Genomic DNA, 17,949 nt, shown 5'->3' with positions numbered 1-17,949 from the left:
AAATTCATGTTATGGATCGCACTTTCGACACAAATGTACAAATTTGAAAACCTTGTCTCAGAAGTTTTCAAATATATATATCTATATATGTATATTATTATTACTACAAATATGATGTATCTGGTACGTATTATTCAAGAAACACATTTTATTCACTTTTCTTGCCGTTTTTAAAAACTTATCATCCAGATCTGAAGGGGGCGGTATTGAGCTCCACGAGCTGGGAGTGCTCGTTGGAGAAGGAGTGGCTCCGGTGGTTCGACTTGACATCACCTCAGCCGGCGTGAAAGACAGCGGCTAAGCTAGATGGTACTCCGAATCGGCAGCTAGCGTGAAGGATTTGCACCTCCAGAGGAAGAGATACTGAGCATAACTGTACCGCTATGGCTCTTTACGAATATGTCACAAAGGAGCAGCTGGCGGGGTTCGACAGATATAAGGTAAGACAGAAAATGCTGGGCTGATAGCTGTCACGATCCTGTTCGCTGATGCTGGGGAATTACACATTTGCCGGATGTTAGTTTGGTCTTTCGCCTTGATAAAGCTTTTTATCAACTAAATGTAATCGGGATGTATGTATCTTCATTCGTCTCATGATAAAAATGTTTTTTGTTTAGTTGTCGATTCTAACTTTTATTAATTTTATAGAATATCCCTACTGCTTATAATTATTGTTTGTGGCTTACCCTTTATCGCCACTGAGCATTAAGGCGTGTTAAACATCCTTTTTATATTGACCGGAAGTGTAGTGGCATGCAGCCTCCTGCTTTACAAAGGTGCAGAAGCTAATGGCTAGCCATTCTTTCTCCATCCGATTTGACAAAAAGCTCTTTTCAAAGTTTCCAGAGAGGTTTGGTTTGTATGGAAGGCTCATTTGGTATTTGTTGTTGTAGTATATCTGTCATAATACGCTAGTGAAGCAGAGGGAGGGATGGTAATTGTACACTAGCATAAAGCCGGGGGCTGTCTTACATTTTGTTTTAACTTAATAGGTTGAAAAATATCAAAAAAACAACCAATTTCCTTTGATTGTCGTTGTGATATTTCTATTTAGTTAGTTCCTAAGCAGAAATATCACAGTTCAGATATTTCTTACTTCCAGTTTGGACTAGAAGTGAATGTGTCCCAAATTTATTGATTATGCAGTTTGTCTCAAAAAATAAGAAGAGAAAATATGATTTGATGTAAAGTATGAGCTATATTTATAGTTGGTTAGCTCCTACAATTTCATTGCAAGCTCCACTTTCATTTTCTTAGTTGTGTTTTTGTATTTCTTGTTAGTCATGAGAGGCGTTTTGCTAATAATTGTCTTTTCATTGCCTTCCTCCACTTGCTACATCACTGTGTTCCAAGTAGGCATTCAGTTTTTGTTATAAACTTGCGTAAAAATCAACACAGTTGCAGAAATTTATATAAAACACACACACACACACACACACACATACACATAATATCATCCGAGTGGTGCATCTATATAAAACAGAAAAATGACTCGATATTCCTAGTGCTTCTTATAAAAACAATGCATTGATTATGGCTGTCCGTTTAATGTTTTCTGGATTATTTTTATTGTTACTATTCTAGTTTGAACAAATAGACCTCAAGCAGGGATAAGCAGTTGTTTGTCTTAATTGATGTAATGTTAAATGTAGATATTTAATGTCTGAAAAGGACCTAAAACATCTTCAGTGAGGGGTGTCCAGACTTTGAATTGTAGAGTGGAATGTGGCCCACAAAAACTTGAGTTTTAAATAAAAACAAACACAAAAAAAAATTTAAATTTTCTCCTTCTTATATTTACATGCTTGACGATAAATTAAACATGATACTTTAATGACAGAAACAAATTGGCTTGATTTTTTGTGTGTGTGTGTGTGTGTGTGTGTGTGTGTAGAAACTAGATCTGTAATTCATGAGTCATTTGTAGCCTGCTTCTCACTAGTATTCAGAAACAGGTGGGGGTCACTCCACACCTCCTTGTATCTTTTTATAAAGCCTTTCAACAGGCAGAACAACACGATGGGAAAATTTTAATGTTTTTATTTTAAACCACGAGGTTTAAAACCTCTTTTTACCCGCCACTTTATTGCAGCCTCTGCTGAAATCATTTATATTTTAGCTCCTTCAGACGTCTTGTTTATAACGAGAATCGATTTTCAAATAATTTACCAAGGCGTACAGATGAGTGTGTGTGTGTGCACTGTGCTGCTGTGGTTGGTGTGCAGTTTTCTTCCTCTTTTGGAGATAAGAGTGCAAAGTGTTAGAAAAGTCTTACAGTGTGATTAAAGTGTAGAAATTCTCACTAACAGGAAGAAGAAAAACACAGCACTGATACAGCTGTATTGTAGTAACATTATGGGGTAACATTAGTGGGGTGTGGCTGCATTGTCTTGCTGCTTTACTGACAGTAAACACGGCTGTGGCTCCAGTGAAATATTTATTTTAAATAAAGTGGAAATGAAGATCCTGCTCCTCCTTTAAGGGATACAGATTGGAAAGATAGATTAAAAATCCACAGGAAAGGGCCCCAGTTTACCAAAATGGTGACGTGACGAGCGGTGGACAGCTTGTACTCCTGACAGCTGCCACTGGGTCCGGCTACACTGGATCTCTTACGCGTGTTTGTCTTGCCAAGATAAAGTTACAGACACTGGAGCCGGGTTTGTTTTGGTCTCAAGACTCACTCGATGAGCCTGTAAACACGAAACACGTGGAATTAAATGACATAGAAAATGAGTGTGAATTCTAATAGGTGTAAATAAAAAAATGACGGGATTTTTTTGTTTGTTTGTTTGTTTGTTTGTTTTTCGCAGTACAGCGCCGTGGACACGAATCCCCTGTCCGTCTACGTTATGCATCCTTTCTGGAACTTTTTAGTGAAGGTAAGAGTGAGACCTGTGGAGCGCTCCATCATTAATGAAGTTTCCAGCCGTCGGCGACAGCGGGAGACTTCGATAGAGCGTCCCAAAATATGCCTGACTAAAAAATAAAAAATACCGATTTTTAATTTGATTTGGAAAGTAGATTCATCTTTTTTTTATCTTTACAACCCTTTCATTGCTCACATATTTTCTGCCATTTATAGCTGCATATCTTCGCAAAAACGATAATAATGAGTAAGCAAATCTGATAAAGTGATATCAAAACACGATCCAAAGGTTGTCTACTGACGGCTGATTGCGCAGCGGGGTGAAAGCTATAAGGCTTCCGGCTCGAGTTACCGAGGCTGCGCACCTAAAGCTGCACCCAGAGAGCCGCGACTGGGGCAGACGGGGCGTTTAGGACGGATTTCATTCCCAGTAAAAACAAGACGATAAGCCTAAAATGCTTTAATATTAACATACCATTGGTAGCAACACGTTGGAAGTCTTCGACCTCCAATTAGTCCCACTTTCTCTGGAGAGTGGCGTTTTTGGAAAAATGTCTCACCAGACTTTGCTGCGTTTCCACAAAACATTGCGATTCATTGTATTACATAAAGTAGTTTTGTTACATGCTCTTGAAAAAATTGAAAAACCTTTCCAATCATCGCCTTTTACCGACAAAATAAAAGCTTCACCTTGTGACATCATCGCCCGTAAATGGTAAGGTAGAGGCATTTTCCATATCCAGCCGGCAATGCAGAAAATAAAGTATTTTTTCTGACCCAAAATCATCCAGATTGAAGAAAAGTATTATTCATTCGAAAGGGAATCTGACAGATTTGCTTATTATATTAAAGTATTGTTTTTGTTTGTTTATTTTGGAGGTAAAAATAATTTTTAAAAAAAGATTTTGCAATCGTGATTAAAAAGAAAATTACAAAACATTTTGAGGAACTTTACCATTTTTGGCCCCCATGCCAAAAAGTTTGGACTCTCAGCTTTCTTGTAGTGGAAAAAAAAATGAGGCAACACATTTATAAAGAGTTTTAATAAATAAGAGTAAAATGTAACTCAGATTAATCTCTCTGACCTGATTACAATAATTTTTTTAAGTACTTTGCTTCATCTATGCACAGAAATGTGTTTTACATTCTCTTTTCATTTTTGTGCTTCATTTCTAATGGATCAAACTGCATCATCTGCGTTTCTCTTTCTCTTCCAACAGTTTTTACCAACATGGCTGGCTCCGAACCTCATCACATTCACTGGTTTCATGTTCCTCGTGCTGAACTTCCTCATGTTGGCCTTCTACGACTTTGACTTCACTGCCTCTTGTAGGTCCATCACTTCGTTCCCGCTGGGCGTATTTTACCTTGACACACAACCATAGCCGCTGGGAGCAGCTCCGTCTTTGTTTATGTGGGGCCAAAGTGCGTCACTTATGGAAACAGGATCGATGCGTGTTGCTCAGGACAATTTTTAACTTATTAAATCTTTCACACACACACACACACACACACACAGATAATGTTATCAGTGTTGCCACATTGGTGCGTATCTGTAATGCAGAAATAAAGGCTAACACAGTCTGTGTTGACATTCTGTGTTTTGGTGTGTCATCTTACCACAGACACTTTGACCTCAAAAAAAAAAAATCACTGTATCTTAAATGGATTTATGTTCAATTAGAAAAGTAGAAACCAGATATTTTGTGTGTTTCTGACTGTAAATGTTTGGGTCGTGTGCTAACGTCACTCATGTCTCAGCTGCAGGAAACCAGCATGTGCCTAGCTGGGTGTGGGTGGCTGCTGGGATCTTCAACTTCTTAGCCTACACTCTTGGTGAGTTCTGACCTCATAGACCTCTGGAGTTTTTTTTTGTTTTTTTCCCCTCCCCTCCTCTCTCTGACTTTCTGAGAAGATCAGAGGTGGGGAGCGTTTCTCAAAAATCTGTTTGGTGGTCAGTTTATTATTTTTGACTCGGAGTCTAGGAGGCACTCAGCAGTGCTGAGAGCGAGGGGTCACACGTAACGCAGGCGCATGGAAACCGGTCATGTGAGGAAGAGCAGGCAGTTTGTAACACACAGCAGTCGGGTAACATTAGAAGTGCAGAAAGAAATCGATCATGTTGAGAATTGCAATTCCTAGTCCTGGAAAATGCTCAAAAATTGATATTAGTTTGTCAATTTTTTGGTAAAATAATATTTTGACAATTTTTTTAAACATATTTTTAAAACATTTTACTGATGGTGTCAGTGAGAACTTTGCATCCACTGTTCTTGAGCGTGAATCTCATTATTTTGGATTTTCTGTGATGGGTTTGGACCAGTATAAACATACAGCTTCAGCCATTTTTTAAGAGCTAGATTCAGTCACACAAGTTTTACTTTATTTTGGGTTCATTTAATCCGCACAGAGTCAAAAATATACACAACACAAATATCTGCCTATGACAGGCTAAACTCCTTCTGGATGAAATGTTCATGTCCAGATGAGACGCAGATTGACTTATCTGGACACAATCAGATACAAATACGTGAAGGATTCAAGGTGAGGCTTTCAGATTTAAGAATACAGTATCACCCATCAGACATGGCAGCGATTAGCATCCCTTGGGGCTGTTTCACAATTGACAGTGAGATCTTGAAAGACATTAGAACTGGTTTTGATCTGGATAAACCAGCTTCTGGAATGTTTCTTTAATTAGCTTCAACTTTAACCAAAGAAAGAAATTGTGGACTGTTTAAGCTTTTATTAAAAAAAATATTAAGAAATGTTTTGTTTTTTTTACATATTTGTCAAAACTGTCAGAGACAGAAAATCTCTGTCTTCTCCCAGAGCTCCTATTGGCATCTGCAATATACCGCTCGGTCAAAACCAACCAATCAGACCCAGCTGGAGAGTCTTTGCGCTGTCAGTCAAGCTTGTGTACGTGCTTGCTCTCTACAGCTGGCACACAACAGCACAGCCTGCCATGAATGCTAAGGCTAGTTAGCATGGCTACCAATAAGGTTAGATAAACAGGTTTTTTTGTTGTTGTTTCTCTGCCATTAGCATATTGAGCAATGCTAAGACCGACCTCCTGCCTCTGATTGGTTGTTTTTGCATTTTTCAGATGACAGTAAGACCACAGGGAGGTGATAGAGGAGCTCGATTTGATTTATTTATGTACTTTTTCACAGATAATCTCTCATATTACACTGTCACAATATGGTAACCGTTTTATAAAATATGTTAAAAAAAAAAAATTTATTTTGTAAACGTTACATACTGCAACTTTAAAAGACAGGTCAATGACACAAAGCCAACCATTTTAACTCAATTCTAATTGAAGGGTTGATTAAATATCTATGCAAAATTATGAATTGTGAAGGCAACAAAAAAGGATGTAGTTTCTGTGTAAGCCTGTGTATTATTTAGCTTGTTTGAGACTGTTACATGTTTGGGTTATAGAAAATCCACCACAAATTCAACTTTCTTTATATATATATATATATATATATATATATATATATGTAATTCATAGAATGTTTTTTGTTTTTTCCATTCCGCTCTGCAAAACATGACACTTGAAACAAGTTAGTCCTTTTGACTTCAGTCACAACTTCTCGAGTTTAATTCCCAAAGACGCCGCCTTAATAATCATGTGGCTGTTAAGTTAAAGGGAAACCCAGTCAACTGTTTCTCCATAAGCACCTCTTTGTCCGGAGGTTTGCTCCATAAATCATATTAACCCATTTCCAGGGGACTCTTGGGTGGAAGTCCATATGTGCTGCAGCAGCAGTGGGACGTAGGAATGTGTGTCACTCTAAAGAATTTATTTGGAGTGGGCAGCAGCTTTATCCGGTCGGAGGTGTCACACATCTGCGCCTCTTTGTATCACTTGTCTGTAAATGCATAACGTTTCTCTTTCCTTTTTCACCAGACGGCGTCGACGGGAAACAGGCCCGCCGCACCAACTCCTCAACGCCACTGGGGGAGCTGTTCGACCACGGCCTGGACAGCTGGGCGTGCATCTTCTTCGTGGCCACCGTGTACTCCATATTCGGGCGCGGGGAGAGCGGCGTGGGCGTGGTCACGCTCTACTTCATCCTGTGGGTGGTGCTGTTCTCCTTCATCCTGTCCCACTGGGAGAAATACAACACGGGCATCTTGTTTTTGCCCTGGGGCTACGACATCAGCCAAGTGGTGAGGACCCCCAAACACACACACACACACACACACACATATGTAGAGATTATGGATTCAGTATGTTGGGCTCACAAAAGATTATTATTCTTTTTGTCCCGTCTCCTTCTAGACGATCTCCCTTGTTTACTTGGTGACTGCTATGGTGGGAGTGGAGACCTGGTACCAGCCAGTGATCTTTAACCTTCTCTACAGGGACCTCTTCACCTTCATGATCATAGGTGGGCTCTGATTGGTAGCTTTAAAATGTTTTGTTTGTGTTTTTGCTCCGGCTGCTTTTAACACGAACTTCTGCTGGTTTCCAGGCTGTTCGTTTACTGTGACGTTACCCATGAGCCTCTACAACGTCTTGAAGTGAGTATTTAATGCAAAATTATTCATGCTGCTTGAACTTTTTCACACTTTCTCACATTCCAACCATGAACTTCGTCATATTTTATTGAGATTTTTAGGTAATCAACACTGTCACGATAAATTTTGCTGGAATTGTCCCAGAAAGCATTGCGATAAACGATAATATTTTTATTTTGTGACCATTTTCAAATATTTTGTTGACAACAGCATAATAATGCACAATTGCCTTCTTAAAGATTAATCATACTTTCATTTTCTGCAGTACTCTTCACACTGGAACAGGAAAACATTTTAAATATGCAAAATAAAACACAATAACCAAAAAGAGTGGGTAGAAGGGACATAAAAACCACATATAGCCAAAACCATAAATAAAATGGATCAGGAAGCTTTTGAACACAACCTTAGTCAGAGTTGCTCCTACTTTCCCAGTTGATATTTTTTTCCAACTGGGAAGTCGGAATTTCCCAGTTCAGAGTATAACTGGAACGCAGCATAAATGCAGTCCTGAACAAAAACCTGTCAGAGGCTGGAAAAGACCCTTAAATATACAGCCAGAGCTCAAGTAGAATGGTTTATACCAGAGTACAGTCATGTGCTGGATTGCCCTAGTCAAAGTCTAGACCTCAATCCACATGATAATCTGTGGCAAGACCGAGATTTGCAAAGAATTGTCAGAACTTTCCTGTCGAGCTGTCAAAAGCTGATAGAAACCTGCCCCCTATTGGCTTGCATTGGTAATTGCATCAAAATGTGGTTCAGCAAAGTGTTGACTCAGGAGGCTGAATCCAAATGCACTCCACACTTTTCAGGTTTCATTTGTTAAAAACAAGAAAGAAGCGAAATCTTCCGTCTCCCAGTTGTTCGCTATTTCTTGCTCTCAAATGAAACCTCTGAATTCTGCGGTTGCCTTGCTACAACGTGACGACGTCTTGGCCTTGCGGATGTTTCAGGGCTTACAGGAGCAACACTCTGAAGCACAGCAGCCTGTACGAAGCCTTCCTGCCTTTCCTGTCCCCTGTCCTCCTCTTCGTCTTGTCCACTGCCTGGGTCATCTTCTCCCCGTCCAAGATCGTGGACCTGCAGCCCAGGATCTACTGCCTCATGGTGGGGACGGCGTTCGCCAATGTCACAGTGAGTACCAGGCGTAAGCTTTTTTTGTTTTTCTGTTTTTCCATCAAATTTCTGTGTTTAATCATAATTTTATGTGTCTGTTTTCCAGTGTAAGCTGATCGTGTGTCAAATGAGTAACACCCGCTGCGAGCCGCTGACCTGGCTGCTGCTGCCGATGACGGTGGTGGTGGGCGGAGCCGTCACGGGGGTCTTCACCAACGAGACGCTGCTGCTTTACTTATGGACAGCCGCGGTCATCCTCACACACATACACTACGGTGTATCGGTGGTAAGAACTCACACACTTACTGCATTACAAGTGCGGATTAGATAAAAATGCAACGTTATTTCGTTATTTATTGTTGAGATGAAAGAAGTCTGGCATCGGGTTTGGAGTGACCAATCAATGTTTTTGCTCTGAATTAAATTATGATGGATTGATTTATTCATCTGACTCATGGTCCACACGGACATAACAAAAAAGAACAAAGACATTCTTAACTTGTAAATGGGTGAAATCCAAGATTTCCATCTTAGCTCGGCTGAAATCTGTTGAAGTCTTCGTCCGTTTGACCAAACAGGAGCTTGTGTTAAGTCCATAATTCCATAATATTGATGCCAGTGGAATAAGATATTTTTTGCAAATCATGGATTTCCCCAGAAAACCTGCTAAGCCCGATGCTCGGGGTGCCATGGCAGTCATTCATTCAGCGGCCCATCATGTTTTTTGAGTTAAAAAGTGTTTAAAGTTGACAGTAAATTTGAAAATATCACTTGATAATTATGTGTTATTAAAAGATTGGAAGATTGATACCTGAACACCAACTATAAAGTCTTAAAAAATGGAAACATTAAAAAAAAAAAATTTAATAAGCAATGCTTAGCCTGGTGGGGGCACAAGTAAAGCCTGGTGGCCCGCAAGGCTTATAATACACTGGGGGAAACACTGAATATGATAAGTTAAAATGTGCTGTTCTACTGGCAGATTAACTAGTATTTTTTCCATCAATGTAGTGCCTCTTTGTCTTATTTCTAATATTTCCACTAAAAACATGATCAAAACCTTTGGTAAGGTTTAGCAGTGTTGCAGCTTTGCAATATTTTGAATTTGGAGTTTGACGTTTGTTGTTGTCATCGGCAGGTGAAGCAGCTCAGCGACCATTTTAGCATCTTTGCCTTCTCACTGAAGAAGCCCAGCCGGGACTGACATGAGGAGGAACGAATCGGCCTGACGGCGGCAGAGGTCTAAGCTGCTCCTCTGTTCCACCTAACGACACTTCACCCTCACCGCGGAAACAGAGCCCCCTGCCCCCTCCACAAAAAGGACGCTGCAAGTGAAACGGACAGTGGGCCTCCTCTAACACACACACACGACAAACACAGTCACACTCGAACGCACATTCCCAAAGCGAACCAATCAGAGTCTGGTCACGGCGACGGGGTTGGGCCCCGGGGCCTCTGGCTTTTGTCACTGGTGATTGGCCGACTTTGTCGAGCCAATGAGGTGCTATTGTTTCCTACGGAAATGCGCTTCCGTCACGGTGGACGGAAGCCCGCAGGAGCCACGAGACTTTACCGGGGGGCCCCCCGTCATTACCAGGAGCATTCAGGATCTCTTCGTCCAAACCTCAATAATTAGACTGAAGCTAGTTTTCCGAGTCAAGACCTTTAACAGTCTGCTCCATCGGTTCGGCTCGCAAAGTTGGACATGTGAGCTAAACACAGATTATATGGGTAATCTCTGAAACCACATAGTATTATGAATGTATAGTAATGCCCTGGGAAAACACCATTTCAGTTTAAATGTCTGAACAGGAATGTCTGACGGAGTGTTGTTGATCAAACCTGGGAACACTGGGAAACTGTAGCTCCTGTTTTGTCCAGAATTTAAACGTTTGGTCAATTCCCCCCCCCCCCCCCCCCTTTTTTTTTTTTTTTTAATCTTCCAGTGACTCATCTGTGGTAAATGTTAATAACTTCTTGTATATATTCTAAAAACATTGTTTGGGGTGAAATTTCTGTAACGAAGCCTAAAAAAGTGTAAACATTTCCCTTCTAACTAATTATTGACTAACTGGGGCGAGACTCAAATCAGGTTGACCTCTACTAACCCTTTCTTAGTTTTTACTCGAGTACCAGCTCTCCCTTCCCTCTGAGGTGTCGTGTTTTCACGCTGATTCGTTCTTCTACTTCTTCTTTATTTCATTTTTTTTTACATTTCATGTTATTTTTTTTTAATCCGTTTTGGCTAAGCTTCTCTCTGCGGTAGTTGTTATGTTGCGCAGCGCTTGAATGAAGAGTGTGTCCAAAAACCGCCAGCGGAGCGGACTCACTCTGAGGGACCAAGCCTCCGCACAGGACAGCGCAAAACCTCTGAACGCCGCTGGTTGTCTTGGGTTTTCTTTTCATTTCTTTTTGTACAATGTGGCGTAGAGCTAGCGTCGCTTTTGTTGTTTTTCAGGATGTTAAACGCCACCCGTCTTTTTGTCTCCAAGTTGGCGGGGTTTTTATGTTTGACTTTTTCACAAAACACGGTTTAAGTTTGTTGAGGCGGACATTTCTCACAACTGAAGATGCACCAGTCGGGGCTTCCCTGGCCGATACCGATTTTTTTTTTTTTAATATATATATTTTTTCTTTTTTTTCTTGGAGGTTTGATTGCTACGCTTTCTTCTAAGGAATAAAGCAGAAATGTCTTCCACAGGTTCTCTAATAGAGATAGTAGTTTCGAATTTAACGGAGCATGAAGGAATGCTCAGTGGCATTTTCCTTTCATTTCTCTAATTTGTCTCAAAGTTTATGTTTATTACCTGAAACTGTTGGCATTTCATAGCTTTGATGCGCTTAAAGGACAGGTGGAGAAAAAAAAAATCGGATCGAATCCAGTTAGGGAAGAATCGTCCCAGTTCCTATTGCTGTGTGATCGATCGGTGCATCTGTACATGCAACTTGTCTCTGACGGGCTGAAAAGTCAGCAACGTAGCATCGTTTAATGTGTGTCTGTGTCAGAATCAGTTAGAATCACAAAATTAGAATATTATTAATGTTGTCCCAATACTTGTGATTAATGCAGCTGAATACAAATACCCATCCACGGTTCTGTTTATCTATACTGAGTGTAGGCTGGGTACCGGGATGCCGGGTTTTTAAAATGTCCTTCCGTCATCCCATATGTAAAGTTATTTTCTTTTCCCAACATGCCGGAACGGTTAGAATTTTCTCCAGTTGTATAAAGAATGGCCCTTCCCCCACCTGTTGCTGTGCACGTGTAAGATGTACAGATTTGGATGTTGGGAAGTAGCTACCTGAACAGGTAGCCTTACTAATTAACCAGCTGCTTGCATCTTGTTTTATCTGCATTTTTCCATGAAAAGCAGATAAGAAAAGGAATATTTTGTGAAATTAGCACTTGAAAACTACAGCTAAATTTAGAGGCGGTTTTATTAAAAATTTTCAGCTCAGATCTGTGTATCAGAATCCAAGAAATTATAAATAAATGTATATTACACTGTTTTGACATTAGTAATCAGTACATTGTGTCATATAGAAATCATTTTTGCTCTTTTGTGGAGTTTAAAATAGAAATTGAGTCATGTTATACATTTCTCTTTTAAATCTGGGAGCAAATATTGCATGATTCATACAGTTAAAAGTTATAAACAAAAGTATATAACATGATTGTTTTATTTAAAACAGAAAAGCAAACATGTCCCTTCATCTACTAACTGCTCAGGCATCTACTGTTATAATATAAAAAAATTATTATGCCATTATATATAAACCTTTTTTAGATTTTGATACAATACAGAAATTTAGTAGAGTCGCACTCTAAATTTAGTGGTTTTAACCGATTATTTCAATTAATTTTATTTGTTCTGGGGTTTTTTTGTTTTTGTTTGGGTTTTTTTTGTTTGTTTTGTTTTTTAAATGGACAATAAAAATCAGATATTGTCATGTAAATTTTTTAAGAGGTAATCTCGAGTAGCTAGCCTGTTGCTAGCTGCTTAACCGCCATCTTTGTCATGGCTGCAGGTTTTGTGACCGGAAATATTAGCAAACTGCCGATTTAGCTTTCTTTTTTTTACCTCAAAAGTGCGGCAGCAGCAGGTGAGAGAGGGGCTTCACATACCAGCCGAAAACTCCAGCCGTTTGCTATCATAAAAATGACTTTAAACGCTAGGTTTGGCTTGACGGAATAACTGTGACCTTCCAAAAAGAAAAACCCGAGCCGTTCCCATACAGCCGTCTGTGGTCACGTTTAGGGAAAAGCGCCATAGGAAATATTGCTTTGAACGAGAGAAATAGCTAATAGCTCATGTTTGCAGGTGACTAAACGGTTACTAAGCAACGCCAAGCAGCTCGTTTTGGTTTACAGAGCTGCTGCACTGTATTGTGGGAAATCTGTAGTCCTTTAACAAACCCCCGCTGTGGGGACGCTAACGGCCGTCGTGATGTAATGGGTAAATGCACTGTCGGCTCTGTACAGCTCCGTGTCTACATGTCTATTCAGGAAGTACGATTGTATGTTTGAGTGTGTGTGCAAATACCTGTTTTATTATTTAATTTTATTTTTAAAACCAAGTGTTTAACGGTAGGCAGATTTTCTCCTGTGACTTGGACTCAATGCCAATCAGCACTGCAATCCACAAAGCTGTCTACACTGCAGCACTTAACACTGTTTATGTACTTTGTTTTGGTTTGTTTGAATGTTTCATTATTATTATTTTTCTGAGTTACCAACTGATTGGATTAAATCCATTTTTTTTTTTTTTTTTTTTTCCCTCCTGTGGAATTTTCTGGGGGGGAAATGGTGGGAATTCCTGCTTTGTATGAACACTACAAACACTGCTTGGATGCAGTGAGGGATCACCTGGGAGAGAACAACTGTGCCATTCAATAAAACAAAAATGAAATTTTCTTGCAGTTACAGTCCTTGCTCTAATGTTCCTTTATGTAAGCTTTGCTTTGTTTTGCTTGAAAAAAGAAAAAAAAAAGTCTCATCCCTGCCTGGGCTGTTGTGTACTGCAGCTCAAGCAAATTGTCATTGTGACTTTTTTTTTTTTTTTGGTGGTGTAGTTAACCAGTGAAGGATGGGATTGCTCAAACACAAATAAAAGATCGTTTTTATTAAAAACATTTTTGATCTATTCTTCTCAGATAGAACTGCACCTCTAGACCACTTGTATTTCCTTTTGCCTCCACATGTGGGCAGCAGAGGGCTGCAGTGAGCTAGTTGCTATAAGCTTGTTTACTTTGCTCGGTGCAGTCTGATTATACCACGGTGAGGATGTATCAAATTTACAGTTAAGTCCAAAATTACTATATTCATATTCAGTTTGTTTCTGAAAGAAGACAGAGAGGCATCCATCAAAATACTGGAAAAAAAATTAAATGTGCATCTATTTTGAAATATAGCCATTATTTAGTTACATTTTAATAGGAAACTGTATATTGAAATTTATATACTTCTCCGTGGGGAACACCACAGTGTAGGGGTGTTCAAAGTGTGGCCCGGGGGCCATTTGCAGCTTCTGAACTGATTGTGTGTGGTCCCCTGGCTATAATTCAAGAATGAATCAAATTTGTCCCCTCAGCACAGGTGTTTGATGTAGATGGAGACTTAATATTTTTAATAACGAAATTATTATACACAAAATCAAATATTCTTACAAAAGAAAATGCTAGCAACAACACCAATTCCACATGTAGGCACCCAAAATCCATTTCAGTGTTCAGACTCCCTTTAAATAACCAGATTTTTATTTTTTGCATTTCCCATTGTAATCCAGTGACTTTAACTTAAAATAAGCAAGTTGTTGTGCACTCAAACCTGCTTTTAATTTATTTATTAAACATTTCTAAATACAGCAAGCATTTTCCAAGAAAGACCTAAATCCTGATATTTTTTTCCCAACTGATGCCTAGAAAAATTGTGAAATTTATTTCAATAAGACAAACATGCAAAACCCTTTTAAAAATTTAGATCTATGATAATTTACACATCCCTTTCCAGCAACAAATCTACTTTTTTTTTTGTTTAGTTAAAGTATTCAATAGTTATTTTACGGTTGAGTAAGGAGAGGGAAAACATCCAGTCCTTTTGACTTTATGATTTTGGCCCATGTGACAAAAGGTTTGGACTCTACTGCTGCAGGGAGTTGTCCTCAGTGTAAGATAAGACCTCAGCTGATTGTATTACCCTAATGCTATTTTGTAGAAAACTAACACGGGGTCAAGGTCAAAAGTTTGTGTGGCGTCATAAACTTTTGTCACAACAAACATAAAAACATGGTTTTATGAGGAACAACTGAAATAATACTGAAGGGTTTTTATGTGAAAAATGGATTCACGGTTGATGATGACGCATGCTTTTCTTACTGCTTTTTGGAGTGAGTCACTACAGTTCAGCTCTTACGTAGATTTCCTGGCATCAAGTCAAAATTGTCTGATTTTTGAGCCATTATTTAGCACTTTTTTTTCTTCTTTTTTTCTTTTTACCGTACAGTGCTTCATAATGCTGGAAAATCCAACAATTATCACCGTATAATACCTAGGTTGCTAGCAAAAGTTGCTTATGAACAGCATTTTGATCCAACCTTTCGATGGCATTGTATTACAGTCATTGTTTTTCCCCACATTTTTTAATCAGTCTCATCATCATTCAGGACTTTAGTCTCTACTTGAAGTTTGTCATTGATGACATTAGGAAGGATCCAAATATATCTGCATTTTTTTATTTTTCTTTTGTTAACTTCATATTTTACTACAGACTACTAAAAACACTGACGAAAATAAAAACAAAACTAGATATACTGCAGAAATTATACGTGATAATCAGGATGTTATAATGCGTAAAACAAGAAAAAAAAAGTCATATTGCTAATTGAAAATAAAACCTGCACTTATGAGAACGTCCAGCAGATGGCGCTTCAGATCAGCAGATTTTTGATAACTGAAGCCGAGCGCTTTAAAGTGGAAACCATTAAAGTCTTTTCAGCACCGTTTCCCCTCCACGGAACGAGTTTCACAGATAATGCAGCCGTTGGCATTTTTACAATCTTCTTCACAGTATGAACAACATGTGCTGAACTTAACACCTCTGACTCATGTGGCTCTGCTCTCTTTTACAGACTTCATTAGTAATTGATATGTATTTGTGCCTGCAAGCTTGTCTGGCAGCAAACATTTATTCTCCCTCCCTCCCCAATCCCAATTTTTTCCCCCCTTTTTTTCTTTTTATTGTCCTCATACAGAAACGTTTAAATCAGCCTCACTGGGAAGATATGAAAGGCCAGCAGAGAAAGTCGATGTGAAGTTGAATACGATTCAGATAGAGAGGAGAGAGTTGGAGTCATCCCGAAGAACAATGAAGAGAAACTGGCGGCAGATGACTTGCAGGTTTGCTGTAAATAAGGGTTAGGGTTTTTATTATTAGCATTCAGAAATGCTTCGTTTGTTAGCGGATTCATCCAAACCAAAAGTTGTGATCAAGCCAGGAGGTTCCTGTGTGTGTGTGTGTGTGTGTGTGTGTGTGTTGGATTGATTTTCAGAGAAGGGGCTAATGCGTCATTGCGTCTAAGGAGTATCCATAATCCTTAGACTTCCTCTCACACAAAGTCCATCCATCCATATTCTGGCATTAGGAAACAAACAGCATGATCAAGATCAAGAAGCACAGCAGGTTGTGGAGATGTTTAAAGGAGAGTTAAGTTACATGATGATTAAAAGTAGAGCATGTGTAGCACAATTGCAACCCCATCAAGGCATAGACAGTATTTGTCAGAGAAGCTGCCAATAGCTGATAGCAGCAGAGAGTTCCAGAGTAAAGGAGATTTTCCAGAAGGACAACTTTTTCTCCTCTCCACAAACGTGGCCTTAATGGAGAAGTAGCAAGAAAAACATGGTAAAGTCCCATTTGAAGTTTGCTACAGGCCATTTGGGGAACATTATCAACGTGTGGAAGAAGATGCTTTGGTCAGCCGAAACCAGAATTCATCAAAATGACACTGTGGTGGTAAAAGGATGTGCTTTTCTTCTGCAGGGACAGGAAAGCTGGTCAGAGTGGACAGGAAGGCTCAAGGCGTTGAATACAGGACTGTTCTGGAACTTATTAGAAGATGCAAAAGAAAGCATATCTTATACAGTTTAGGTTAGAATGGTCTAGTCAAAGTCTAGATCTAAATCTATTGGAAAGACTTGAGAATTGATGTCCACTGACTCTCTCACTTTTTCTTCACAACAAAAACAAAATCCTACCAACTACAAACTACACCAAGTGTTTCTGGTGTAGTTTGTAATGCAAATGTCTTAGTACACTTGAATTAAAACAAAACTAACTAACAAGTCATTTTTTACCAACACATATAAGCTCGTATTAAGTAAGTAATTCCTTAACATTTACAAAAATGTGTCTGATTATTTCACTCATAGAAAGACACTTTTCCCATGTTATAACAAGCTCCTATATCTTTCTGGAAAGTCCCTTATAAGTTAGTTTTGTCTTATTTAGACACCAAAGTCCAGTCTGTGCTGTATGTTATAAACTCTGCTGTGTTTGGTGGTTTAAAGGAAGATACACACCTTTGTTCTCTGCCAGCTTGCTTTTCTTTTTGCTCACCACCCAGTTGAGTGCTTTGAGCAGTCATGTGTTGGGCTTCAAGCGCTTGCGTCCCACCCTTGGTCAGGCCGTCTTTTTAATGAATTGGCTGGTGTTGATCCTGAACTGACAGTTAATCAGACGTGGCATCTATTAAACAGCGCTGGGCTCGGGTTACTGTCCAGTGCTGCCGAACGTTTTGTGCGCCGCTGACCCCCCTGACGCAAACGCACCGTCCCGCCGAAGCCCAGTTAAATGCCATCCCACCCCACGCTGTGAGGCCGAACTCAATTATGGATGACCATCATTAGAAACCAGACACTCGCCAACACACGCTTGGCCACACAGACACATGCCCATGCAAACGATGCGATGGGCATGGCGATTATTCCCAGAGACACCCAAGACTATTGGAGTGCTAATAGAGTAACAGCTTCAGTTTCATTCTGCCGCTGCTCATGTAACCTTCAGATGACCACCAGACTGTGTGCTACAAAAATAAAATCTTCCTTCTGTTAATATATATCTGTGCTTACATTGCCTGGAAAACATGGTCAGATCTTTATTTGTGTTAAACCAACACAAAGTAGCACATAATTGTGTAGTGGAAGGATAATAACTCATGCTTTGCAAACTTTAATGCAAAGAATCTGAAAAGCGACTGCTATGACAACCTTGAATAAAATGCTCTGCTTTCAGAAGATATCCAATCAGTAAGGTCATCTGTGTGAAGAAAAACCAGCACTGTACATTGCCTTGATTACAACATCCCCACAGCGAAACATGGTGGTGGGAATATCATGATGTGGGAAAGCTGTTTTTAAAGCAGGCTGAC

The 17,949-nt window shown here is 39.5% G+C and overlaps 1 protein-coding gene across 1 annotated transcript; it reads left to right on the top strand.

Annotated features, from left to right (window-relative positions):
* Positions 1–221: 221 nt before the first annotated feature.
* Positions 222–13,441, top strand: selenoi (selenoprotein I). The gene is made up of 10 exons (XM_015015909.1): positions 222–440; positions 2,814–2,882; positions 4,090–4,198; positions 4,631–4,705; positions 6,789–7,051; positions 7,164–7,272; positions 7,357–7,405; positions 8,359–8,539; positions 8,628–8,807; positions 9,660–13,441. The coding sequence occupies exons 1-10, from the start codon at positions 384–386 to the stop codon at positions 9,723–9,725; spliced, it is 1,158 nt and encodes a 385-aa protein (XP_014871395.1). The 5' UTR covers positions 222–383; the 3' UTR covers positions 9,726–13,441.
* The last annotated feature ends 4,508 nt before the right edge of the window (positions 13,442–17,949 follow it).

Source organism: Poecilia latipinna, unplaced genomic scaffold, assembly GCF_001443285.1.
Source record: "Poecilia latipinna isolate Pla-1442-1.1 unplaced genomic scaffold, P_latipinna-1.0 Scaffold1965, whole genome shotgun sequence".
Taxonomy (NCBI): domain Eukaryota; kingdom Metazoa; phylum Chordata; class Actinopteri; order Cyprinodontiformes; family Poeciliidae; genus Poecilia; species Poecilia latipinna.
This window is presented reverse-complemented; position numbering and strand designations above follow the sequence as displayed.